Genomic DNA, 26081 nt, shown 5'->3' with positions numbered 1-26081 from the left:
CTGTATAACTGTGTGTATCTCATTTTCCTCACAGTACTTATTGATTCCATTTACCAAGTGACTGAGGGCCGGCAGTCTGAAATATTCCACAGACAAGCTGAGGGGAACTTCGACCCCAGCTGCTGCTTCACCATCTACCATGGCAACCACATGGAGTCCCTGGACCTCATCACCTCCAACCCCGAGGAGGCCCGCACCTGGATCACAGGCCTCAAGTACCTGATGGCTGGCATAAGTGATGAAGACTCCCTTGCCAAAAGGCAGAGGACCCATGACCAATATCCTTTCTAGAACTGTATTTTCAGCTCTCTCTTGCTCTCTGTGTATGCGTGTGTGCATTTGTGAAGTAAGGATTAGACTGTTTTAATTTTTCCCATAATTTTCCTTTCTCTTTCTTTACCCCTCATACCCTTTTCTCCCCTCCTGACTGTCACTCCAAATAAATGAATGCATGAAATATATGGAAACTTAAGCTTGTATGAACTCAGGAGCAAAATTCTTTGAAGAGACCGAATCTAGCTCCACAATCAGAGGTCTCCAAATACAGCCTCAAGTTTCCTAAGAGAGAGAAAGTGCCCATTAAGTATCATTGCCTCTTTTAAATCATAGGCATATTCATTAACTGTAACTGGGAAAACACTGATTTGGATTAGAGAAAATCCTACTTTGTTATAAAGTCAGTTTAGTTTAACAAATACTTTGTGAGTTGCAATTAGGTACTGTGCACTGAGCTCCTTCCTGCTTTTTCTCTTTCTAACTTACAGTTTGGAAATTGAACTGATTGATACCAAAGGGGAAGTTATTTTTTACTTACTAATATTTACCCTCTCTTAATTGCTTGAGAAACTGGAATCTAAGTCTCATTCTTGATTAAACCCATGCTTGTGGTCCTGCAGTGCTGACAAGATAAATGATTAATGGAGTTGGTGTGCAGGCATCCTTCTTGCTGCGATTGACTGGCATATAGCAAGGCCTTTCTGGCCTCAGTTTCCTTATCTGTAAAGTGAAGGTATAAGGTATAAGGTATAAGGTATAAGGCTAGTTGACTCCTTTGGTTCCCTTCTTCACATTTTGAATGGCCTTAAAATACAGGTGTCTCTGTCCATGCAGGGAGTAGTGCTACTCCCTTGCCGTCATTGGAATATGTCCCCTAATTTTTTTCCCAGGGGTTGGTGATATATTTGTGCTGCTCTAGCTATAATCCTTCACCCAGAGTATTGTTGGAGAAGAATGGAAATAATTCAGCTCATGAAAGGATCTTGACAGTGTGAAAAGTCTGAGTTGATGAGCCATGATGTTTGCATCAATATTCACAGCATGCAGATAAAGGCAACTGGGATTTAGAAATGAACAGAACACAAACAGGATTTAACTTTCTGTGCTTAAATCTGTTGGTTTGATTTCTAACTCTTTAACATTTGGTAAAAAACAACCAACCAAAAATACTGAATGTTTTCTGGTACAAGTATCAGAAACCATACTAACAGTGCCTTAAACAATAAAGAATATTCATTTTCTCATAAACAAGAGAACTGAGATGGGGCAGTTCCAGGGTCAGCTACTTCACTGGTTCAGTGATGTCATCAGAGACCCAGGTCCTGCCCTTCTCACCATGTTGGCTTGGTCTTGTAGCTGACTGCCCTTTGGTCAGAGAGAACTGCTGCAGCTTTAGGCAGTATCTCTAAACACAGCTCTGCACAGAGGTAGTAGAGTTTTCTTCTCACAAATTTTTTTTTTTTTTGGAGATGGAGTCTTGCTCTGTCGTCTAGGCTGGAGTGCAGTGGCATGATCTCAGCTCACTGCAACCTCCACCTTCTGGGTTCCAGCGATTCTCCTGCCTCAGCCTCCTGAGTAGCTGGGATTACAGGTGCCTGCCGCCATGCCCGGCTAATTTTTTTTTTTTTCTTTGTATTTTTAGTAGAGACAGCGTTTCACCCTGTTAGCCAGGATGGTCTTGATCTCCTGACCTCGTGATCTGCCCGCCTCGGCCTCCCAAAGTGCTGGGATTAGAGGCGTGAGCCACCGCGCTTGGCCACAAATCTTTTTTTTTTTTTTTTTAAAGAGAAAAGAAAAACTTCCCAGAAACCCCCCAAAAGACAACTTCTCATCATTTCCCAAAATTACTATTGCTGCCTCATTCCTAAACCAATCTCTTGCAGGAGAAATTAACTGACATAATTAAACTTTGATCTCTCCCTTTTTTTCACTCTTAAAAACTGAAGACTTAGGCTGGGTGTGTGGCTCCTGGCTGTAATCACAGCACTTTAGGAGGCTGAGGTGGAAGGATCACTTGAGGCCAGGAGTTTGAGACCAGTCTGGGCAAAATAGTGAGACCCCATCTTTACAGAAAATTAAAAAGATTAGCCAGGTGTGGTGACACATGCCTGTAGTGCCGGCTACCCAGGAGGCGAGGTGGGAAGATTGCCTGAGCCCAGGAGTTGGAGGCAGCAGTGAGCTACCAAGACCCTGTCTCTTAAAAACAAAAAAACTAACAAAAAAACCCTGAAGATTCTAAAGAGCTTTTGTTTATGTGGGATCTATTTATTGATACTTGTCATATTAGAGATTAAATGGGAGACATAAAAATGTGTTTATTTATAATAATAAACTCTGTTGCATGTTAATATTTTTATAAAAAGTATTTTTTCAAAGCAAAACACGTTAGAAAAACAGTATTGCTTCACCGTTTTACAAATCTCTTTAATGTCTGGCAATAGAACACATGGGTTCTCTTATTTGCTTCTGCATTCAGTCTGTTGCGATATGTTGTTTTGATTGAAGTACACGAAGAAAATCTGGCCTCACACAGACATGTAGTTGGAAAAAGGGGGAACCTTATGTTTATGGGGACCTCCAGGACTATACTTTGAGGACAGTTGTATTAAACCAAGATTTACCCCCCCCAACCCCCCCGTCCAGTTCCCACTCATCATTAAAGTACATGGCTTTTGGGTACCTGAACAAAATCAAGGTTGTGTAGCAAGGAAGAAGGAAGAGCAGTGGCCATGGGGAAGCAACCAAATCCAGAAGCTTCTAGCCTCATCCAGTTAACTAGGACAAGTTCACAGCATTCCATAGCTGCAAGTCACTTATAGAAGCCTCTCTCATAATCCTTGAAAGAGATGAGTTAGAGATGGGCATAAATCATCTTTTTGCTTTGTTGGTCAAAAGTTTTTTGAACCTGATTGTCCACGTTTACTGGCACTTGAAAGTTTTCATATTCTATGGGATCCGTATTCTGAAAATATACTGTCCAGAAAGCAGGTGTACTGTGGCACTACACAGAACAACCATTTTGTAAGAAATACAGAAGCAGTTGATTTTTGCGTCAGTGAAGGAATAAAAGGGAAATAATAAATTGAATAGTAAAGAGGAAGCTGAAGTGAAAAATAAGAAAGGTTATTTTGAGTCAGGGAATCATTTTCATACAGATGTGTCAGAATTTAATAGGGTTTTAGATAATATCTTTTTGTTTGTTTGTTTGAGGCAGAGTCTCGCTCTGTCACCCAGGAGTGCAGTGGTGTGATCTCGGCTCACTGCAAGCTCCGCCTCCTGGGTTCACGCCATTCTCCTGCCTCAGGCTCCCTAGTAGCTGGAACTACAGGCACCTGCCACCACGCCCAGCTAATTTTTTGTTTGTTTGTTTGTTTTGAGATGGAGTCTGGCTCTGTCGCCCAGGCTGGAGTGCAGTGGCAGGATCTCGGCTCACTGCAAGCTCCGCCTGGCCGGTTCACGCCATTCTCCTGCCTCAGCCTCCCGAGTAGCTGGGACTACAGGTGCCCGCCACCACGCCCGGCTAATTTTTTGTATTTTTAGTAGAGACGGGGTTTCACTGTGTTAGCTAGGATGGTCTCGATCTCCTGACCTTGTGATCCTCCCGCCTCGGCCTCCCAAAGTGCTGGGATTACAGGCGTGAGCCACTGCGCCTGGCCTAGATAATATCTTAATAATGGGATTACATCCTTAATTTGATAAACATTTAACTACATTAATGAAAAGAACAGATTTGGGATGTTCATTATTAGATTTCACTTAGGACTGAAAATTTCAACTGTGAATGAAAAATGAGAATAATGAAATTAAATGGCTGCATGAGAAAATCCATCCAGTCTAGAGCGTAACTTATTTCTGCAGTATGACCATGCTGAGTGATGGCCATGATGCAGTACTCATACTTACTAGAAGAAATCCAGTGTCATTAGGGATCAGACCCTGGTGCTGCACTGCCTGAGGTCGAGCCCCCACTCTGCCTGTGCTATGCAAATTTGGATGAATTACTTATGTTCTTTTGCCTTCAAGTCTTTTATCTGCAACATGGTGATGATGATAATGACAGTGTCTGCCGTATAGAGGTGTGTTAAGATCAGTTGAGTATATATAGTCCTTAGAACACTGCCTAGCACTTAATAAGCACTTTACAAGTAATAGGTACTGCTGTCATTGCTAAAAAGAGGTAAAGAGTGGCAAATCTTTAGCTTTCCTATTCAGATAAATGAAAGTCTGAATACTCAGCAGATCTGTATGCAAAGATGATGGTTCTGGCACTTAGGCTCAGCATTTCTCTCTATCAGACCATTCTCCTTCATGTTTTCCCCACCTTATCTCTTGACCCCATGAGGGAAATTATTACTTCCAGAAGGCTTTAGGCCACCTGTTATGTATGTTATAAATCCAGACCTTATTCTTTCCCCCTCAAACTACTGGGCAAATCTGGCCCACTCCTGATTTTTGTGTGGACTCCTGAGCTAAGAATGGGTTTTAAATGGTTAAAAAAATCAAAAGAAAAACATTTTGTGACCTGTGAAAATTACTGGAAATTAGAAGTTCAGGGTTCTGAAATTCCAATAAAGGTTTATTGGAACACAACCATGTTCATTCATTTATATCTGTATGGCTGCTTTCTCATGGCAGTGACAGAGTGGAATAGTTGCAGCTGACAGCAAATGTCCTGCAAAACATAAAATATTCACTATCAGGCCCTTTACAGAAAAGTTTGCCCTCCCCTGTACTAGATAGGATCATTCAATGCTTTACATGCTCCTACAGTCTCTTGATAGAAAATCCTAGATCATTACTTTGCATTCAGCCTCACCCAGATTTTCTCTGAGGAATGACTGTTTCTCTTTTTAAAATTATTATGGTGTGGCTATAAATTATTAATTCAGGGCTTTATTGGACACATATCTTAATTATGAAGAACATCTTTAAGATATCAGGACATTTTTACCTGGAGTTGTATACTATGTGGACCATTACTGGAAAGAATAGTTTTTTCATTTATGGAATCTTAGAGTTGGAAGGGATTTCAAGGTTAAAAGTTGTGTTCCTTGATATTGTAGGTGAAGAAATGGAGCCTCCAAGAGGTGATATGAGTAACCCTCTGTCACAAGGCCAAGTAAGCAGTAGAATTAGGACTAGTGCACATTTCTTCGTTTGATTCTGCCTCTGTTTTTACTTTACCAGTTCCCTAAACCAATAATCAAAGCCAATTTCCATGTTGGTGCTACAGGCTTTGCAGACAGACACAGGCTTATCCTAAATGTTTGTATCTGCAGAATACACACATACTTAGGGTTTGGCTGTCCCTGCCTCTTCTCTGGAGAAGACTTTGAGAGGCTTTGATAAAGAATTATATTTGATAAAGAGTTATAGAATAAAAGGATAAAAATATTCCTGCCATCAGACTCCTTTTGTCACTTCTTTGAACTCCAGCCATATACTTTGTGGGGCATAGAGTAGTGTCCATAGTTGAAAGCCCCAAGTGGGTGCTGTGTGCCTTGAAAACAGAAGAAAATGAGACTCAGGCACTTATTAGTGATTGGGCCAAATGTTTCACCCTTTTGGTTCTTCAGTTATTTTCCCCCCAGATCTGGACCTCCCTTAACTTCCAGGGGTCATATAAAATGAGGTCCTGACAAGTCTATAAGGAAAAATTGAACTAGAAAGAGCTGGGCTAGTTATTTTAAAATTTTAAAGGGAAAAAATATGAAATAAGGTATTTACAAAATATGAAGTAAGGCGATCTGAAAATATCCTCTACTTAATTTTAGAAGACATAATATGTTACCTTTCTAGTTGTTTTTACTTTCTGAGGTATAATCTCCTACAGTCATAATTTGAATCACGTAGAAATGGAAATATGATGTACCCTCTCCTCTGATATACATTCATTCTCCCATTTCTTGGTTTTTAAAACTATACCTTTTGCTTACTTTGAGTCTCTGGTTTCTTGCTATCTATTGCCTTATTCTTTTCCTCTCCATTACCCTTCAAATATTGAAGTTTAATTGGTTTTCTAAATATGCACGCGGTACTTGCCTTTTGTAACCTACCCCTCAACAACTATGAATCATCCATTTGAAAAAATCCTTTGCTAAAAGTTACCTGGGAATTTTCAATTCCTGTGTTACCATTTCATCTGTGTTCTCACTATGTAAAGCAACCCAAGGCTCTTCCCACTGAGGATCTTTTAAAACTTCAGTTCACATGATGTAAACCTTTCGTATCTAAACTCAGCTTCTTATTCTCAGTCACTTCATCTCATACCTGAGCTTTGAGGGCACCTCCTAGCACATTATGTTTGTACTTCACATTACCTGCCCGTGATTTAGAAATTTGGGCGAATTAGGTGAGAACCATCAAAGCTAGAAATAGGAAGAGAAGCGTGGTATAGAGACAGACCTTATGTGTAGAAGAGTGTGCTAGATCAGGCACAAAAGACCTGGGTTGAGACCTGGTTCTCATACTAATGATCACATTTCTCTCTCTCCTCTCATTTTATATCCTTATCTGACAATGATGAGATTGAACTAGATGGTCTAATTTGCTAAATGTCTGAGTGGGACAGAGAAAAGAGAATTGAAAAGATCATGTACCATGGGGTATTGTGAAGGTAAAAAGACAGTAGGTAAAAGGGCATAGGAGAAGATAAGCCGTATATTTATATTTGGGGTTTCATCATAAAGAGATTCTCAAACAAAGTGTTAGAGAGATGTAATACTGGGCCATTCCTGCTACATGCCATCTGTATGCCTCATAAATGAAGAACTCTAACCTTGTGAATGAGAACTGATAGGGACACAGATTTGTGTTATGAACATGGCAGCATAACTGAGAAAAACCGGTCAGAAATGAAAAGCAAAAAGGGATAACTTTTAAAGTCATATAGAAATATTTATGTTTATGGAGTTTGCTATTGGAGGTGTGAATTAAGGTGTTATTGTCTTGCTAGAGTGGAATTGGAACCAGTAATGTAGCTTTTAGTATCCATGAGGTTTTAGTATCCCTGAGGATTAGGAGGGTAATTCATTCCTTCTATTTAGGATAGTGATATAGTGTTCTGCAATAATAGATTTGATATTTAATTTGGATAAGATTGAATAAGAATGTTTGAATTAAAGATGCTCAAAATAATTTGGTTTAACTCTCATTTCGCAATGGAGGGAACCACCTCACCCTTTTTTAATTTTGAGACGGAGTTTCATTCTTGTCACCCAGGCTGGAGAGCAATCTCGGCTCACTGCAACCTCCACCTCCCCGGTTCAAGTGATTCTCCTGCCTCAGCCTCACAAGTTGCTGGGATTACAGGTGCCTGCCACCATGCCTGGCTAATTTTTGTGTTTTTAGTAGAGACAGGGTTTCACCATGTTGGCCAGGCTGGTCTCAAACTCCTGACCTCAGGTGATCCACCTGTCTCAGCCTCACAAAGTGCTGAGATTACAGGCATGAGCCACTGCACCCAGCCGGAAACTCCTTACCCCCTTTATGTGTTCCCCTTCCATTCCTGGTTTGTTGTTGTCATTGTTATTGTCATCATTATTAGTAGCTCATCAGAGCCTATGGATTGCAGGGCCTCCTCAAAAGAATTTCTTCTCAAGTTCTGTGTTACTGATAAATGTCCTTGCGAGTATTCTGTGAGAGAGCAGTTTTTAATTTTGATGAGAACACAGGTGTTCTCTTTGACCTTTCTGCACATGGGTGAAGCAGACCTTTGAGGAAGCTGATAAGAATGGTGATGGCTTGTTGAATATTGAAGAGATACATCAGCTGATGCATAAACTGAATGTTAATCTGCCCCGAAGAAAAGTCAGACAAATGTTTCAGGTAAGTTTTTACAATTTCACTGGCCTTATATAAAATACACAGAGGTTATTAACGTACTTAGGTATATTAAAAGGCTATTTTGTTTTGTTGGAAGCTAATATATGTGCTCTGCACTGTTTTATTTTTCTTTGATGAAGAAATGATTTTGTTTCATCAAGTAAAAAGACTTTATAAATTCATCCAAAATTTCACTTCCTAAAATGCTTTTTTGTTATTGTCGCTGTTTTCCTGACAAATAATGGAGGAAACTTGCTCCAGTCCCTTTGAGAGGACAGTAATACCTCATATGCCTACTTCGCAGGGCTGTTGTGAGGATCAGAATAAAGACTAAGTAACATGACAAAAAATAGCACTTGTCAAAAATCTCAAGAGCTCTGTATTTTGTTTCTGAGGAGTTCAGGATTCAGGCAATTCACTCCTGCCTTTTAGGGAGCTCTCCAGAATTCCATTCAACTCCTTGTTGGTTAGATGAAAGGCTCTTTCCCTGTTGATAAGTCATTGAGAAAAATCCTTGGGCCCAGACTTATTCTGTGGCATCCAGCTAGGACTGCATTTAATCCTCACCTGAGTACAGAAGTGAGCTCTCTTAAGTCAGGGCAAAGACAATGTTAGGCTATTAGAAATTACTAGAGTATTAATTTGTAACAGGCTGTTATTTGAAGATAAGTCGTGTGTGCGTAATCCATGTTTTGCAATGGTTTTCTAGGTGATAGTTTGTATGTGTAAAAATAAGCATAGGAGGGCAATATGATGTTTAATGTTTCTACTTGTTCTTAGAGGTGGTAAGAACAGAGACAACATGGGGTATGTGTTGCAACAATAAATGGAAGACAGAGGCTGGCTCTGTTCTGTGACCCTTTAAGGGTGGCCCTGTTCTTGGTTGGAGATGGTTTGCATTGTGGGAAACTGAGTCCCATTGCACTGGAGAACAGCATGAAAGAATGGGAAGAGGAGGGAGTGAGATCTGCTGTATAGGGAACCTGAGAGATGGAGTGAGGGACTTTGGAGGGGAAATGAATTATCTTTAAACATATGAGAAGGTTTGCCATGTTTCTGGTATTCGGTGTCATCTCACTTTTGCCCTGCTGTGAGCCCTACCTCCTGTCTGTTCATTTGCACAGGAGCTGATCACAGCATTGAAGAGGTAGCTGCTGATATCAATGTAAGAGGCCAATCCTAAAGGGGAGGGCACAGTCTATACCTATACAAATCATGATTTCTTGGGTAATTAGTGGAAGTAAAATTTGGAAGCATTTGTTCATAATCGACCCAAGGTTAGCAAAATTTTAAAAAGATTTTAATGACCACTTTGACTTTTAAAGCTTTGTTTAATACCATATAACAGTTGAGTGTACTTCACAAAATCTGTGCATTTCAAAATGCCATTCATTCCCTGTCTGTTTTTGTTTAGTTAAAATTGTGTCCACTTAGAATGAAGAAGAGCACATAAGTGGGTCAGTTGCTCATTATTTATCCCCAATAGTTTTATGGTTTTATGAATAATTCAGCCAACCTGTAAGTAAAGCATATGATGAAAGCTTCATGCTCAATAATTACTAGAAACAATTTTAACAAGAAATCAATCCAGATGGATTGTTTAGACTTTTTATGGAGGGAAAACAGGGAGTTACCAAGGATGCCCATGGCTTTAAGAGCATCAGCTCTACCTTTGAAGAATTAAAAGAGATTCTCTCATAGGTAAAAATTACATTTGATTGGATTACAGTTCAGAAACCGATGAGAGACTGATATTTTTCTCATGTGTTAAATACATCTTCTTTCTTTTGTTCTTGATTAGTCTTTTTCTTTTTTTTTCTTTTTTTTTTTTTTTCTAGCCACTAAATTCTCTTCCCTGGAGATAGCCTTTATTATCTTTTTTTTTTTTTTTATTATACTTTAGGGTTTTAGGGTACATGTGCACAATGTGCAGGTTTGTTACATATGTATCCATGTGCCATGTTGATTTCCTGCACCCATTAACTCGTCATTTAGCATTAGGTGTATCTCCTAATGCTGTCCCTCCCCCCTCCCCCCACCCCACAACAGTCCCCGGAGCGTGATGTTCCCCTTCCTGTGTCCATGAGTTCTCATTGTTCAATTCCCACCTATGAGTGAGAACATGCGGTGTTTGGTTTTTTGTCCTTGTGATAGTTTACTGAGAATGATGTTTTCCAGTTTCATCCATGTCCCTACAAAGGACACGAACTCATCATTTTTTATGGCTGCATAGTATTCCATGGTGTATATGTGCCACATTTTCTTAATCCAGTCTATCGTTGTTGGACATTTGGGTTGGTTCCAAGTCTTTGCTATTGTGAATAGTGCCACAATAAACATACGTGTGCATGTGTCTTTATAGCAGCATGATTTATAGTCCTTTGGGTATATACCCAGTAACGGGATGGCTGGGTCAAATGGTATTTCTAGTTCTAGATCCCTGAGGAATCGCCACACTGACTTCCACAATGGTTGGACTAGTTTACAGTCCCACCAACAGTGTAAAAGTGTTCCTATTTCTCCACATCCTCTCCAGCACCTGTTGTTTCCTGATTTTTTAATGATGGCCATTCTAACTGGTGTGAGATGGTATCTCACTGTGGTTTTGGTTTGCATTTCTCTGATGGCCAGTGATGATGAGCATTTCTTCATGTGTTTTTTGGCTGCATAAATGTCTTCTTTTGAGAAGTGTCTGTTCATGTCCTCTGCCCACTTTTTGATGGGGTTGTTTGTTTTTTTCTTGTAAATTTGTTTGAGTTCATTGTAGATTCTGGATATTAGCCCTTTGTCAGATGAGTAGGTTGCAAAAATTTTCTCCCATTCTGTAGGTTGCCTGTTGACTCTGATGGTAGTTTCTTTTGCTGTGCAGAAGCTCTTTAGTTTAATGAGATCCCATTTGTCGATTTTGGCTTTTGTTGCCGTTGCATTTGGTGTTTTAGACATGAAGTCCTTGCCCACGCCTATGTCCTGAATGGTATTGCATAGGTTTTCTTGTAGGATTTTAATGGTTTTAGGTCTAACATATAAGTCTTTAATCCATCTCGAATTAATTTTTGTATAAGGTGTAAGGAAGGGATCCAGTTGCAGCTTTCTACATATGGCTAGCCAGTTTTCCCAGCACGATTTATTAAATAGGGAATCCTTTCCCCATTTCTTGTTTTTGTCAGGTTTGTCAAAGATCAGATAGTTGTAGCTATGCGGCATCATTTCTGAGGGCTCTGTTCTGTTCCATTGATCTATGTCTCTGTTGTGGTACCAGTACCATGCTGTTTTGGTTACTGTAGCCTTGTAGTATAGTTTAAAGTCAGGTAGCGTGATGCCTCCAGCTTTGTTCTTTTGGCTTAGGATTGACTTGGCGATGCGGGCTCTTTTTTGGTTCCATATGAACTTTCAAGTAGCTTTTTCCAATTCTGTGAAGAAAGTCATTGGTAGCTTGATGGGGATGGCATTGAATCTATAAATTACCTTGGGCAATATGGCCATTTTCACGATATTGATTCTTCCAACCCATGAGCATGGAATGTTCTTCCATTTGTTTGTATCTTCTTTCATTTCATTGAGCAGTGGTTTGTAGTTCTCCTTGAAGAGGTCCTTCACATCCCTTGTAAGTTGGATTCCTAGGTATTTTATTCTCTTTGAAGCAATTGTGAATGGGAGTTCACTCATGATTTGGCTCTCTGTTTGTCTGTGATTGGTGTACAAGAATGCTTGTGATTTTTGTACATTAATTTTGTATCCTGAGACTTTGCTGAAGTTGCTAATCAGCTTAAGGAGATTTTGGGCTGAGACAATGGGGTTTTCTAGATATACAATCATGTCATCTGCAAACAGGGACAATTTGACTTCCTCTTTTCCTAATTGAATACCCTTTATTTCCTTCTCCTGCCTGATTGCTCGGGCCAGAACTTCCAGCACTATGTTGAATAGGAGCGGTGAGAGAGGGCATCCCTGTCTTGTGCCAGTTTTCAGAGGGAATGCTTCCAGTTTTTGCCCATTCAGTATGATATTGGCTGTGGGTTTGTCGTAGATAGCTCTTATTATTTTGAGATACGTCCCATCAATACCTAATTTATTGAGAGTTTTTAGCATGAAGGGTTGTTGAATTTTGTCAAAGGCCTTTTCTGCATCTATTGAGATAATCATGTGGTTTTTGTCTTTGGTTCTGTTTATATGCTGGATTACATTTATTGATTTGCGTATGTTGAACCAGCCTTGCATCCCAGGGATGAAGCCCACTTGATCATGGTGGATAAGCTTTTTGATGTGCTGCTGGATTCGGTTTGCCAGTATTTTATGGAGGATTTTTGCATCAATGTTCATCAAGGATATTGGTCTGAAATTCTCTTTTTTGGTTATGTCTCTGCCAGGTTTTGGTATCAGGATGATGCTGGCTTCGTAAAATGTGTTAGGGAGGATTCCCTCTTTTTCTATCGATTGGAATAGTTTCAGAAGGAATGGTACCAGTTCCTCCTTGTACCTCTGGTAGAATTCAGCTGTGAATCCATCAGGTCCTGGACTCTTTTTGGTTGGTAAGCTATTGATTATTGCCACAATTTCAGAACCTGTTATTGGTCTATTCAGAGATTCAACTTCTTCCTGGTTTAGTCTTGGGAGGGTGTATTTGTTGAGGAATTTATCCATTTCTTCTAGATTTTCTAGTTTATTTGCATAGAGGTGTTTGTAGTATTCTCTGATGGTAGATTGTATTTCTGTGGGATCGGTGGTGATATCCCCTTTTTCGTTTTTTATTGCATCTATTTGATTCTTCTCTCTTTTCTTCTTTATTAGTCTTGCTAGTGGTCCATCAATTTTGTTGATCTTTTCAAAAAACCAGCTCCTGGATTCATTAATTTTTTGAAGGGTTTTTTGTGTCTCTATTTCCTTCAGTTCTGCTCTGATTTTCGTTATTTCTAGCCTTCTGCTAGCTTTTGAATGTGTTTGCTCTTGCTTTTCTAGTTCTTTTAATTGTGATGTTAGGGTGTCAATTTTGGATCTTTCCTGCTTTCTCTTGTGGGCATTTAGTGCTATAAATTTCCCTCTACTCACTGCTTTGAACGTGTCCCAGAGATTCTGGTATGTTGTGTCTTTGTTCTTGTTGGTTTCAAAGAACATCTTTATTTCTGCCTTCATTTCATTATGTACCCAATAGTCATTCAGGAGCAGGTTGTTCAGTTTCCATGTAGTTGAGCGGTTTTGACTGAGTTTCTTAATCCTGAGTTCTAGTTTGATTGCACTGTGGTCTGAGAGACAGTTTGTTATAATTTCTGTTCTTTTACATTTGCTGAGGAGAGCTTTAGTTCCATCTATGTGGTCAATTTTGGAATAGGTGTGGTGTGGTGCTGAAAAAAATGTATATTCTGTTGACTTGGGGTGGAGAGTTCTGTAGATGTCTATTAGGTCCACTTTATGTAGAGCTGAGTTCAATTCCTGGATATCCTTGTTAACTTTCTGTCTCGTTGATCTGTCTAATGCTGACAGTGGGGTGTTAAAATCTCCCATTATTATTGTGTGGGAGTTTAAGTCCCTTTGTAGGTCACTGAGGACTTGCTTTATGAATCTGGGTGCTCCTGTGTTGGGTGCATATATATTTAAGATAGTTAGCTCTTCTTGTTGAATTGATCCCTTTACCATTATGTAATGGCCTTCTTTGTCTCTTTTGATCTTTGTTGGTTTAAAGTCTATTTTATCAGAGACTAGGATTGCAACCCCTGCCTTTTTTTGTTTTCCAGTTGCTTGATAGATCTTCCTCCATCCCTTTATTTGGAGTCTATGTGTGTCTCTGCACGTGAGATGGGTTTCCTGAATACAGCACACTGATAGGTCCTGACTCCTTATCCAGTTTGCCAGTCTGTGTCTTTTGATTGGAGCATTTAGCCCATTTACATTTAACGTTAATATTGTTATGTGTGAATCTGATCCTGTCATTATGATGTTAGTTGGTTATTTTGCTCGTTAGTTGCTATAGTTTCTTCCTAGCCTCGATGGTCTTTACAATTTGGCATGTTTTTGCAGTGGCTGGTACCGGCTGTTCCTTTCCATGTTTAGTGCTTCCTTCAGGAGCTCTTTTAGGGCAGGCCTGGTGGTGACAAAATCACTTAGCGTTTGCTTGTCTGTAAAGTATTTTATTTCTCCTTCACTTATGAAGCTTAGTTTGGCGGGATAGGAAATTCTGGGTTGAAAATTCTTTTCTTTAGGAATGTTGAATATCGGCCCCCACTCTCTTCTGGCTTGTAGAGTTTCTGCTGAGAGATCAGCTGTTAGTCTGATGGGCTTCCCTTTGTGGGTAACCCGACCTTTCTCTCTGGCTGCCCTTAACATTTTTTCCTTCATTTCAACTTTGGTGAATCTGACAATTATGTGTCTTGGAGTTGCCCTTCTCGAGGAGTATCTTTGTGGCGTTCTCTGTATTTCCTGAATCTGAATGCTGGCCTGCCTTGCTAGATTGGGGAAGTTCTCCTGGATAATATCTTGCAGAGTGTTTTCCAGCTTGGTTCCATTCTCCCCATCATTTTCAGGTACACCAATCAGACGTAGGTTTGGTCTTTTCACATAGTCCCAAATTTCTTGGAGGCTTTGTTCATTTCTTTTTATTCTTTTTTCTCTAAACTTCCCTTCTCTCTTCATTTCATTCATTTCATCTTCCATCAGCGATACCCTTTCTTCCAGTTGATCGCATCTGCTACTGAGGCTTCTGCAATCTTCGCGTAGTTCTCGAAACTTGGCTTTCAGCTCAATCAGCTCCTTTAAGCCCTTCTCTCCATTGGTTATTCTAGTTATCCATTCTTCTAATTTTTTTTCAAAGTTTTTAACTTCTTTGCTATTGTTTTGAATTTCCTCTCATAGCTCAGAGTAGTTTGATCGTCTGAAGCCTTCTTCTCTCAACTCATCAAAGTCATCCTCCATCCAGCTTTGTTCCGTTGCTGGTGAGGAACTGCGTTCCTTTGGAGGAGGAGAGGTACTCTGTTTTTTAGAGTTTCCAGTTTTTTTGCTCTGTTTTTTCCCCATCTTTTTGGTTTTATCTACTTTCTGTCTTTGATGATGGTGATGTACAGATGGGTTTTTGGTGTGGATGTCCTTTCTGTTTGTTAGTTTTCCTTCTACCAGACAGGACCCTCAGCTGCAGGTCTGTTGGAGTTTACTAGAGGTCCACTCCAGACCCTGTTTGGCTGGATGTCAGCAGCGGTGGCTGCAGAACAGCGGATTTTCGTGAGACCACAAATTCAGCTGTCTGATAGTTCCTCTGAAAGTTTTGTCTCAGAGGAGTACCCGGTTGAATGAGGTGTCAGTCTGTCCCTATTGGGGGGGGTGTCTCCCAGTTAGGCTGCTCAGGGGTGAGGGACCCACTTTAAGAGGCAGTCTGTCCGTTCTCAGATCTCCAGCTGCGTGCTGGGAGAACCACTACTCTCTTCAAAGCTGTCAGTCAGACAGGGACATTTAAGTCTGTGGAGGTTCTTGCTGAGTTTTTGTTTGTCTGTGCCCTGCCCCCAGAGGTGGAGCCTACAGAGGCAGGCAGGCCTCCTTGAGCTGTGGTGGGCTCCACCCAGTTCGAGCTCCCTGGCTGCTTTGTTTACCTAAGCAAGCCTGGGCAATGGCGGGCGCCCCTCCCCCAGCCTGGCTGTCGCCTTGCAGCTTGATCTCAGACTGCTGTGCTAGCAATCAGCGAGACTCCGTGGGCATAGGACCCTCCGAGCCAGGTGCGGGACACAATCTCCTAGTGTGCCGTTTTCCAGGCCCATTGGAAAAGCGCAGTATTAGGATGGGACTGACCCGATATTCCAGGTGCCGTCTGTTTCCCCTTTCTTTGACTAGGAAAGGGAACTCCCTGACCCCTTGCGCTTCCCGAGTGAGGCAATGCCTCGCCCTGCTTCGGCTGGCGCACAGTGCGCTTCACCGACTGTCCTGCACCCACTGTTAGGCACTCCCTAGTGAGATGAAACCGGTACCTCAAGCAGAAATGCAGAAATCACCTGTCTTCTGTGTTGCTGGGGCTGGGAGCTGGAGACCGGAGCTGTTCCTATTCGGCCATCTTGGCTCCACGATTAGTCTTTTTCAAGATTTCTCATTTTTATTGGTTCTTTAGAAATTAGGCCTTGGTTTTCTTTCTCACCTGTATGTTACAGCTGTTTGTTTTCTATTTTATTACTTTTTGCTTTTGTTTATAATTTATTTTCCTCACTTAATTTTTGTCACATTTTTTGAGTTGAATTATTAACTTCTTTTTAAAATCTTTGCTGTCTAGTAATTTAAGACTTCAAGTTTCTAATGTTATTTTACAAGTTTTAATATGTAGTGTATTTTTCACTTCCATATGTTTTATTTCCTATTTAGAATTATATTGTTTCTACAGGTTTTTTTTTTTTTTAAGCTTTCTTTGTTGATTTATAAATTTACAGTGGTCAGAACAATTGGTTTGTGTGAGGTTGATTCCTTATAATTTGTTCAAACTTTCTGGCCAAATATGTGGTCGCTTTATAATGTTCCACATGTGCTTGAAGAGAATGTGTGCTCAAAGAGAATGTGTGCTCACCACTTGGGATTTGTGTACTAGCTCTTTTATAGTGTAAATATAATTTCCCAGTACTGAATTTCTTATTTCTAACTTTCATATTGCTTTATTTTCTCTATGCCCTTTTCAGGAAGCCGACACAGATGAGAATCAGGGAACTTTGACATTTGAAGAGTTCTGTGTTTTTTACAAAATGATGTCTTTGAGACGAGACCTTTATTTGTTACTTTTGAGCTACAGTGACAAGAAAGATCACCTAACTCTGGAAGAACTGGCTCAGTTTTTGAAGGTGGAGCAAAAGGTATCATTAGACTGTTAAAATGAAAGTTTACTTAAAAGTACTCATGAAAGATATGTCTTTCTTTTGGGGTTAAATATAGGTGTCCTTTGAATTTCGCAAAGGTAGTAAATATCACTAGTTCACAAAAATCTTATCTTTGAGTCATTTAAAACAGTTTCTAGCAGCTTTTAAGAGAAGAAGTGATAACTTGAACACTGGGTTATATAATTCTTAACCTTTAATGTATTGAATACAGATATGCATATTTTGCCACAAAGAAATGAATGTTAATATTTTAATACAATGGTAATGCTTTCTTTATACTAATACCATGATGTATTATTAGTTTACATTTATACTATATAGTAGTATAAATTAGTATTAGTATAAATTTAGTCAAATTTATTTATTTTAAACATAAATTTATATTTATACTAATAAAATAGCTAGATATTTAATGATGGCATAATTCTTTACTATTGTGGTAGGTCATTGATAATTCTGATAGTAAATTGGCATTTGATCATGTGAAAAGGCTAAGTAAATTAGGTCCTGATTAGCAAAGAGAATCTCTAAATATGTTTAAAATAAGATGTTTTAATATTAATATTATATAGGCTGAATTATAGTCAGCAAAGCTAACTTCTCAGTCTGCTTTTTAAATATCTCCTCAAAGTCTGTTTCTCACTAAAGTAGTGGAATAAATGAATGTTTTATTCAAATTTTTTAACCTTTTATATTAGACTTCTTGAGAGGAGGCTTTGGTTTTGTGCAGTTGATGAGGTTTACTTTTAATTCTCTTAATGGACCAATTGTCTTAATATAAAGAGCTACTTAACTCCTTTGTTCATTTTAAGTCAGCGGCATTTAGCTCTGTTGAAATCGTAAAATATCATCAAATATTTGGACTATATAGTACAATCATCAGTAGAACTAATTCTTTCTACAGTACTCACACAAATAATCAGCCAGCTTGTGCTTGAACACTTTCCAATTTTTTAATAAAAGCTTTATTGAGATATTATTCACATACCATAAAATTCACCCTTTTTAAAGTATACATTTAAGTGTTTTTTAGTGTATCAACAGAGTTGTGCAACTATTGGCTAGGCACGGTGTCTCATGCCTGTAATCCCAGCACTTTGGGAGGCTGAGGGGGGTGGATCACCTGAGGTCAGGAGTTTGAGACAAGCCTGGCCAACATGGCGAAACCCCGTCTCTACTAAAAATACAAAAATTAGCTGGCCGTGGTGGCGAACTCCTGTAATCTCAGCTACTTGGGAGTCTGAGGCAGGGAGAATTGCTTGAACCCAGGAGGTGGAGGTTGTAGTGAGCTGAGATTGCGCCCCTGTACTCCAGCCTGGGCGACAGAGTGAGACTCCACCTCAAAAAAAAGAAAAAAAAAAAAAAAAGGGCTGGGCACGGTGGCTCACGCCTGTAATCCTAGCACTTTGGAAGGCTGAGGCGGGCGGATCACCTGAGGTCGGGAGTTCGAGACCAGCCTGACCAAGATGGAGAAACCCGGTCTCTACCAAAAATACCAAATTAACCAGGCATGGTGGCACATGCCTGTAATCCCAGCTATTCGGGAGGCTGACACAGGAGAATCGCTTGAACGAACCCAGAAGGCAGAGGTTGCGGTGAGCCGAGATAGCGCCATTGCACTCCAGCCTGTGCGACAAAAGCGAAACTCCGTCTCAAAAAAAAAAAAAGGGAAAAAAGATTTGTGCAACTATAACCACTATCTAATTTCAGAACATTTTCCACACCTCAAGAAAAAAACCCATACCTATTAGCAATTATTCCACATTTCTCTCTCCCCCACAGGCTGTGGCAACTAATATTTCTGTCTCTATTAATTTGTCTGTTTGTCTGTTCTGGACATTTCATATAAAGGGAATCATATATGTGACCTTTGTGATTGGCTTCTTTCATTTGGCATAATGTTTTCAAGATTCATTCATGTTGTGGCGTTATCAGTGTTTCATTTCTTCTTATTGCCAAATAATATATCATTGTATGAATATACCACATTTTGTTTATATATTCATCAGTTGATGGAAATTTGGGTCATTTGCTTTTGGGGGGCTATTATGAATAATGCTGCTGTGAACATTCATGTACAAGTTTTTGTGTGGACATACGTTGTCAAGTCTCTTGAATATATATCTGAGTGGAAAAGTTGGGTCACCTAGTTTGATCCCTTCTTTCAGTTTAGATCTGGATATTGCAAGGACTTTATGTGAACCAGGATAAACTTCTACCACAGAGCCCCAGTGAATAAAACATTGGATTAATATCTGAATATCAGAGAGAGAAAAATTTCCAGTAGCTCTTAAGAAGTATAGCCGACTGAAGATGCGCTGGATGACTCTGACAATTGTGTTTTCTTCCTTGAAGGTGTTAACAAGGATTTGAGATGCTATTAAGGAGATTGAAATATGGGTGGGTGCTTGGATTAGTAACATTTCAGATTAATTCACTTCCTTGTATGAATAGATACTATATTTCCTAGGTATTGTGCTAAGTTTTGGTAGTGGACAAAACCTACCCTCAGAAAGCTCAAAATGAAGACCTTTTTTTGATACTTTATGATTTTGAGAGTCTATGATAAAAGGAAAGAGAATGCGAAGAAGTAAAACAACATGCTTTTTAAAGTTTGCTGGATTTTTCCTTTTTGAGGTAGAATAAAATTATAATTATTGTGCTCCTTTCCTTTGGGTATTGGGAAGGTGCTGACGATCACTTTAATGAGGGTCATATGGTCTGCTTCAGGGGAAGCTCAGAAAATTCTTCCTAGGTTTTATGGGTGGAAGGGCTGGGGGGAAGGCCAGAGGTGCCTTTCCTTTTCTGCTGTTTTCCACAAATGCTAGGGTGCAATATTTTAGGGTACCGTATACTGAACTGCATCAAATCTGTACATGATTAGAATTTTCTTCCAAATTACTTCTCCTTTACCCTCCCACTCCAAGTCTGTCACAGTGTGATATAATAAAATATACATTTGGCCTTTTTTCCAGTTCCTGGCACAGAGCTCCTAAAACTCTTAGAATTTCCTGAGAAGTATCTTTTATTATTTATAATGAACCCCTTTTCATCGTATCTGAGTTCATGCTAATGAGGTAACTATTGTTGGGCCCCTGGATAGTTTCAGGATAGGGGCTGGTAGCCAGCAAAACCAACCATGTGATTAGATAACTTTCTAATACCTACTTCATATTTTACTTTACCTTATTATCATAATCACATACATTTTAGAAATAACAGATTCACTTTTATGAGTTTTATTGTTGCTTTCTTAAGAATTAAACCAGATAGTGTTATTAGCAAAGTGCTTTGTCAAAATTAGTTATTTTAAGTAGTTTGATAGTTTGGCAAAGGCAGAGATTCCTTATTAACAATGTTAGCTATGGGACGGTAAAAAAAGGGAACTGGGTAATAGAAATGTCTATATTTTCCCTTAGAGGATACGTCCTTTCTACATCTTTACTCCTCTGTGTCCCTCTCTTATATAACTACTTCTCCATCCTTACTTGCAGAACTCTCATAGTGTACTGGAAAGAACATTAGACCAAGAGTCCAAAACACCTGCATTCCACACACTGCAAGCTTTAGTGGTTGGAGAATCAATCATGATTGTTTCTGAGCCTTGGTTTCCTGATCCATGCAAAGGGAGCTGATACCTGTCTTTCCTATCGCACAGTGTCAAATTGAACATTGCAATGATGAACAGGAAAGTCCTTTGCCCAAGATATTCAGAAGTGTGACAATGTGAGGAATTAAAGTTAAAAGGTATAAACTACTGACTTCAAATTCATTCAGGCTAGTGGAATTACCCCAGTTCATTTGAATAGCAATACTGGATGTCACTTGCTAAGGGGCATGTATTTCTTCTCTCCTTTTACTTTTGTTTGACATTCTGCCAGTAAATTTTAGTTAGGGAAAACAGAAACCAGAATTCTGTGACATTTGTTCCTGGCAGATGATTAACTGTATCTAGTTTAATTTTCTAAATTAGCTTGAAGCTACTTACATGTGAGTATGACTCAAAAGAAATCTATAAAATTATAAAAAAAAAGTGATCATACATCAAGAGGTAAAAATCACAAAGGAAAATTTTAATGTACTGAAACTTTGTTTATATGTGGTCCACTTCATTAAGCACCACAAAATTAAAGGACAGAGTAGGAAAATATTTGTAACATACAAAAGAGAGAAACAGTGAATTTCCTTAATATGGCAAATACTTTCCTAGATCATTGAGGAAAAAAAAATGGAAAAATGAGTAAAACACTTGAAACCTATAAAAAATCATACAAAGTCAATAAACCTATGAAAATGTTCACCCTTTATTAGTAATTCAAAAATCTGAAATAAAACCAAGTTATTTATTTCTTAGAGACAAGGTCTCTGTCACCCAGGCTGGAGTGCAGTGGGTGTGATCATGGATCATATAACTTCCAACTCCTGAGCTCAAGCAATCTTCCTGCCTCAGCCTCCTGGGTAGTTGGGACTACAGGTGTGTGTCATCACACCCAGCTAATTTTTAATAATCTGTTTTAGAGACAGGGTCTCACCATGCTATCTAGGCTAGGAGACTATTTTTTTCCCATCGTATTAGTAAAGATTAAAAAATATGCCACCCAACGTAGTGTCCATCTCTTCTATTTCTGGTGAAATTATAGAATGATACTGGAGTAGTTTTACAATCTATAACATTTAATATAATTTATAAAACTTTGGCCGAACCATTTTACTTTAATAATTCATCCTAAGAAAATAGCTCTGTATTTAAAAATTGTTATGAAGTTGTGCATTTCAACATTCTTTAAAATAGTGTTAAAATTTATTTTATTAGATTGGACACAATCTAACTGTGTAGAAAGAGTCATTAGTCAAGAGTTTTGTGGGGTTTTGAGTTTCGAAATTGGATTTTCACAATGGCACAAATCTGAGGCAATTTGATGATGTGTGTGACACTAATTCATTAGCTTCTGATAACATAAGATTGGTGTAGACACCAGGATATTCAACTTTTATAGGTTTACTCAGTTGTGAAATGAAATATCACTGCTGGCCACATATGCTGTCGAGGATTTTATGAAATCAAATATTGGCCTGTGGGTCAGATTTTTATTTTACTGAAGCTCTCAGAAGATTGAATTTATGCCTTTGACAGCTCCAATTGCTGTTTGATTAGGACTTTCATTCTTAAAACATGGCTGTGCCAAGGGAATTCTCACTATATTTTATAACCATGAGGAAGTGCCAGTATAGCCAGAAGTTACCTGGCTGAGATTTCTCTTTCTTCTCTTCCTTTTGTCTACAGATAAAGGATCACAGATATCCACTAATCTGTGGTTCCAAAGTATTTACTAGAGTTGATTCAGAGTTTTTGTTTTGTTTTGTTTTGCTTTGTTTCATTCCTCACTCACCCCAGCCTCATATTTGCCAAACAACCACCTACATCTCCTCCAGAGTTCCTATCCATTTCTTGGCACTGGAGCTGAGTGTTTTTTTTGTTCCATCCTTTTTAGTGTTTTGGTTCTGGAGTGACAATTTGATTTCATTTTCCCATCCCCTTGGCAACCTTTCTTAGCAAGCCCCTATGCTCTTTATATTTTTTTGTTTCTTATGGATTGAGGAGGAAGGAAGAGAAGGCAGGAACATTGAAGTGCCTTTATATAGTTGGAAAACCCTCCTAGCCAGGCCCAGTGGCTTGCCCCTGTAGTCCCAGCTACAGGGGCAGGCAGGAGGATCACTTGAGCCCTGGAGCTCAAGATCAGTCTGAACAATATAGTGAGACCCCTTCTCTTAAACAAAAATTAGTTGGGTGTGGTGGTGCTTGCCCTTAGTCCCAGCTACTTGTGGGGTGGAGGTGGGAGGATTGCTTGAGCCTGGGAGTTCCAGGCTGCAGTGAGCTATGATTGTACCTGTGCCACAGAGTAAGACTCTGTCTCTAAAATGAAATAATTTAAAAAATTTTAAATTTTCTGCTAGCTGTTATCTAAGAGCAAAGGCTACCTTTATAGTAAGTCAAAAGTAGGTTTCTGTTTATACAAAGCTTTCATCTGAAATATGCATGTGGATAGTTAATTCCAAGAGGATTTTCAGAGATTTCCTGTTTCTCTGCTACAGGGCCCTCTCCTTATTGTAATCTGATAGAGATCTATACATTACCCGTGTAGTAGCTCTGAAAATTGCACCTTTAGCCCCTTTATTCTTTCTGCTGAAATGTTTCCTTGATCATTCTGATCCAATTATAGGAGTCATCTGTGCCCTCTCCCTTCCTTATCCTTCATTGAATCCAGAATGATTTGGTAAGAGTTAGGGTCATTCGAATCATTCTAATCTTCTCTCTCATGAGAAATAATTATAAAGTCTCCTTTGCTATCCCATTCTGGTTATAATGTATCTTTATCTTTTTTGCACCTTCCTCATAGAAAACCATTCCTTTGAGGTGTTTTCCTGAATTTCTGTATCATTTTTCTTTTTTCTTTTTCTTTTTATTTATTTTTTTAGATGGGGTCTCGCTCTGTCACACAGGCTGGAGTGCAGTGGTGCTGTCTTGGCTCATTGCAACCTCTGACTCCTGGGTTCAAGCGATTCTCCTGCCTCAGCCTCCCAAGAAGCTGGGATTGTAGGTGCCCGCCACCATACCCAGCTGATTTTTGTGTTTTTAGTAGAGATGGGGTTTCACCATGTTGGCCAGTCTTACCTCGAACTCCTGACCTCAAGTGATCTGCCCACCTTGGCCTCCCAAAGTGCTGAGAATACAGGCATGAGCCACCACACCTGGCTGATTTTTCTTAATTATTCACAATTAAAGCAGTTGAGAGATCATTCAGATTAATTATATCTTGTAATATTTTTGCTGCATTGACTATATTTCCCAAATAACGTTTTCTGTGAAATCATCTATTCAAATGCTGTGAAATGTGTGGTTTCCTTTTAGGATGAATTAGAGGTAGCTAGTTTGAGGAGGTAAATAATTACTATGGTTGTCTTATTCAGTTGAACATGAAATGACCATTCATTTAGAGGTGTTTCTTCACTCCCTCTTGAAATTATCCCAAAATACAGTAAAGACAATCCTCCTGTGTAAAACCACAGAGACAAAGAGAACAGGAGAGGAGCAACAAAATTTTAAAACTTGTCTGATTTAAAGGAGACCCCAGAGCACTGAAATTCAATCTCATAGAGTGAGAAGCCTCGAAGCAACTCCATTGGCCCACGGGAAGCCCCTGATAAGCTCAAAAATTGATGTTAGTTACATGATATTCCTGAAAAGAGGAGAGGAGAGGTTGAAAACAAGCATTGGTTGAAAGTCTGTTTAAGATATGGTTAGGGCTTCAGATCTTCTCCCCCAACCCTTGTAGTAGGGCAACTGTACAAAATCTGTTTCTCTATCCTGGCATAAAACTGTATGTAAGAGGTAAGGGGGGCTGGGTACGGTGGCTTACTCCTGTAATGCCAGTACTTTGGGAGGCTGAGGCAGGCAGATCACTTGAGGTCAGGTGTTTGAGACCAGCCTGGCCAACACGGTGAAACCCTGTCTCCACTAAAAATGCAAAAAATTATCTGGGCGTGGTGACGCACGCTTGTAGTCCCAGCTACTCGGGATTCTGAGGCAGGAGAATCGCTTGAACCCTGGAGGTGGAGGTTGCATTTGGCTGAGATTGCGCCACTGCACTCCAGCCTGGGCAACAGAGTGAGACTCCGTCTTAAAAAAAAAAAAAAAAAGTAAGAGGATTTGACTAAGTGATGCCACACACGGCTGAGTGTGGGTACTATATGGAAAACATGGGGATTATGAAGATGGCTATGATAACTGCCATATTCCCATACGTATGTGTCTTTGTAATGCAACTTTGCCACTCCTTCCACCAAGAATTGAATTCTATTTTCCTGCTTCTTCAATCTGTGCCAGTTTAATGACTTGCTTTGATTAATAAATTGTGGTAGGACGAATGTACATGTTCTGGAGCCTAGGCCTCAGGGAGTCTTGAAGATTTCATCCTCACCCTGTTGGAACTGTGGGACTATCATGTGAGGAAACCAGGTGAGTTTCCTTGGGGATGAGAGACTACGTAGAGAAAGAGGCCCAGCCAACAGCCAGCACCAACCACAGACATGTGAGTGAGTCCATCTTGTACCATCTGGCAAGTAACCAGATGCCTGTAGTCACATGAAGAACTCTAAATGAGAACAGCAGAATAACCATCCAACTGAACCCAGTCTGACTTGCCACCCTACACAATTGTTGTCAAATAAACAGTCATTGTTTTAAGTTTCTAGGTTATGGGGTGGTTTGTTTCACAGAAGTAGAGAATGAATGCAAAGATTAGTGACCATCTATGCATTGAGATGTGAAAACCATAGCCATCTTCCAATACTCAGTTCCCAGGTTTATTGGTTTTAAATAACCAAGGCTTACCAATGTTTGAGGAAATCCTCTACTATAAAGAACAGAGACTACTAAAGCAAATAAATAGAGACAAGAAACTTGGAGGAAACAGAGGTAATGCAAGGAGGAGGAAACTTTAAAAATTACTGTTAATGTTATCAGAATGATTCAAATATTGTTGCCATAAAGCAAGAGCAAGATGCTATGACAGATTGGGCACAGTGGCTCTTGCTTAAAATTCCAGCACACTGGGAGGCCAAGGTGAGAAGATTGCTTGAGGCCAGGAGTTCGAGAGCAGCCTGGGCAACATAGCTACACCCTGTCTCTACAAAATAAAAATAAGAATAAAAATAAAAATTAAAAAATCAGCCAGGTGCAGTGGTGTGTGGCTGTAGTCCCCACTACATGGGATGCTGAGGAGGGAGGATCACTTGATCCCAGGATTTGGAGGCTGCAGTGCACCATGACTGTGCCACTGCACTCCAGCCTGGGTGACAGAATGAGGACCTGTCTCTTAAGAAATAAAAGGATGCCATGAGAAAAGAAGATTTAGAGAAAACAAAAAAAGCTCTTGGAAATTAAAAGCATGAGAAGAACAAACAAAAAAGAAATAAAAAAAATAAGAGAAAATAGAAGGGAGAAACTTATCAAATAAATAATACAAAAAATTTATTAGCATGGAAAGGTAAGATTCTCTAGACTGACAAACCCAAATGAGGGCCAACCTCAGTATAAAGATCCACAAAGAGGCAAATCAGAGTGAAATTTCACAGTGCCAAGGATAAAGT

General features: G+C 39.5%; 1 protein-coding gene across 4 annotated transcripts in view; it reads left to right on the top strand.

The window, feature by feature from the left end:
- Positions 1-26081, top strand: part of PLCH1 (phospholipase C eta 1) — a 274017-nt gene that overhangs the window by 164890 nt on the left and 83046 nt on the right. For all 4 annotated transcript variants that reach the window (XM_063620283.1, XM_063620281.1, XM_063620279.1 and 1 more), the window contains 3 exons: positions 35-278; positions 7974-8103; positions 16737-16907. In XM_063620283.1, coding sequence (XP_063476353.1) covers positions 35-278; positions 7974-8103; positions 16737-16907 — 545 coding nt within the window. The remainder of the gene's footprint in view (positions 1-34; positions 279-7973; positions 8104-16736; positions 16908-26081) is intronic.

Source organism: Symphalangus syndactylus, chromosome 17 (assembly GCF_028878055.3).
Source record: "Symphalangus syndactylus isolate Jambi chromosome 17, NHGRI_mSymSyn1-v2.1_pri, whole genome shotgun sequence".
Lineage (NCBI taxonomy): Eukaryota > Metazoa > Chordata > Mammalia > Primates > Hylobatidae > Symphalangus > Symphalangus syndactylus.
This window is presented reverse-complemented; position numbering and strand designations above follow the sequence as displayed.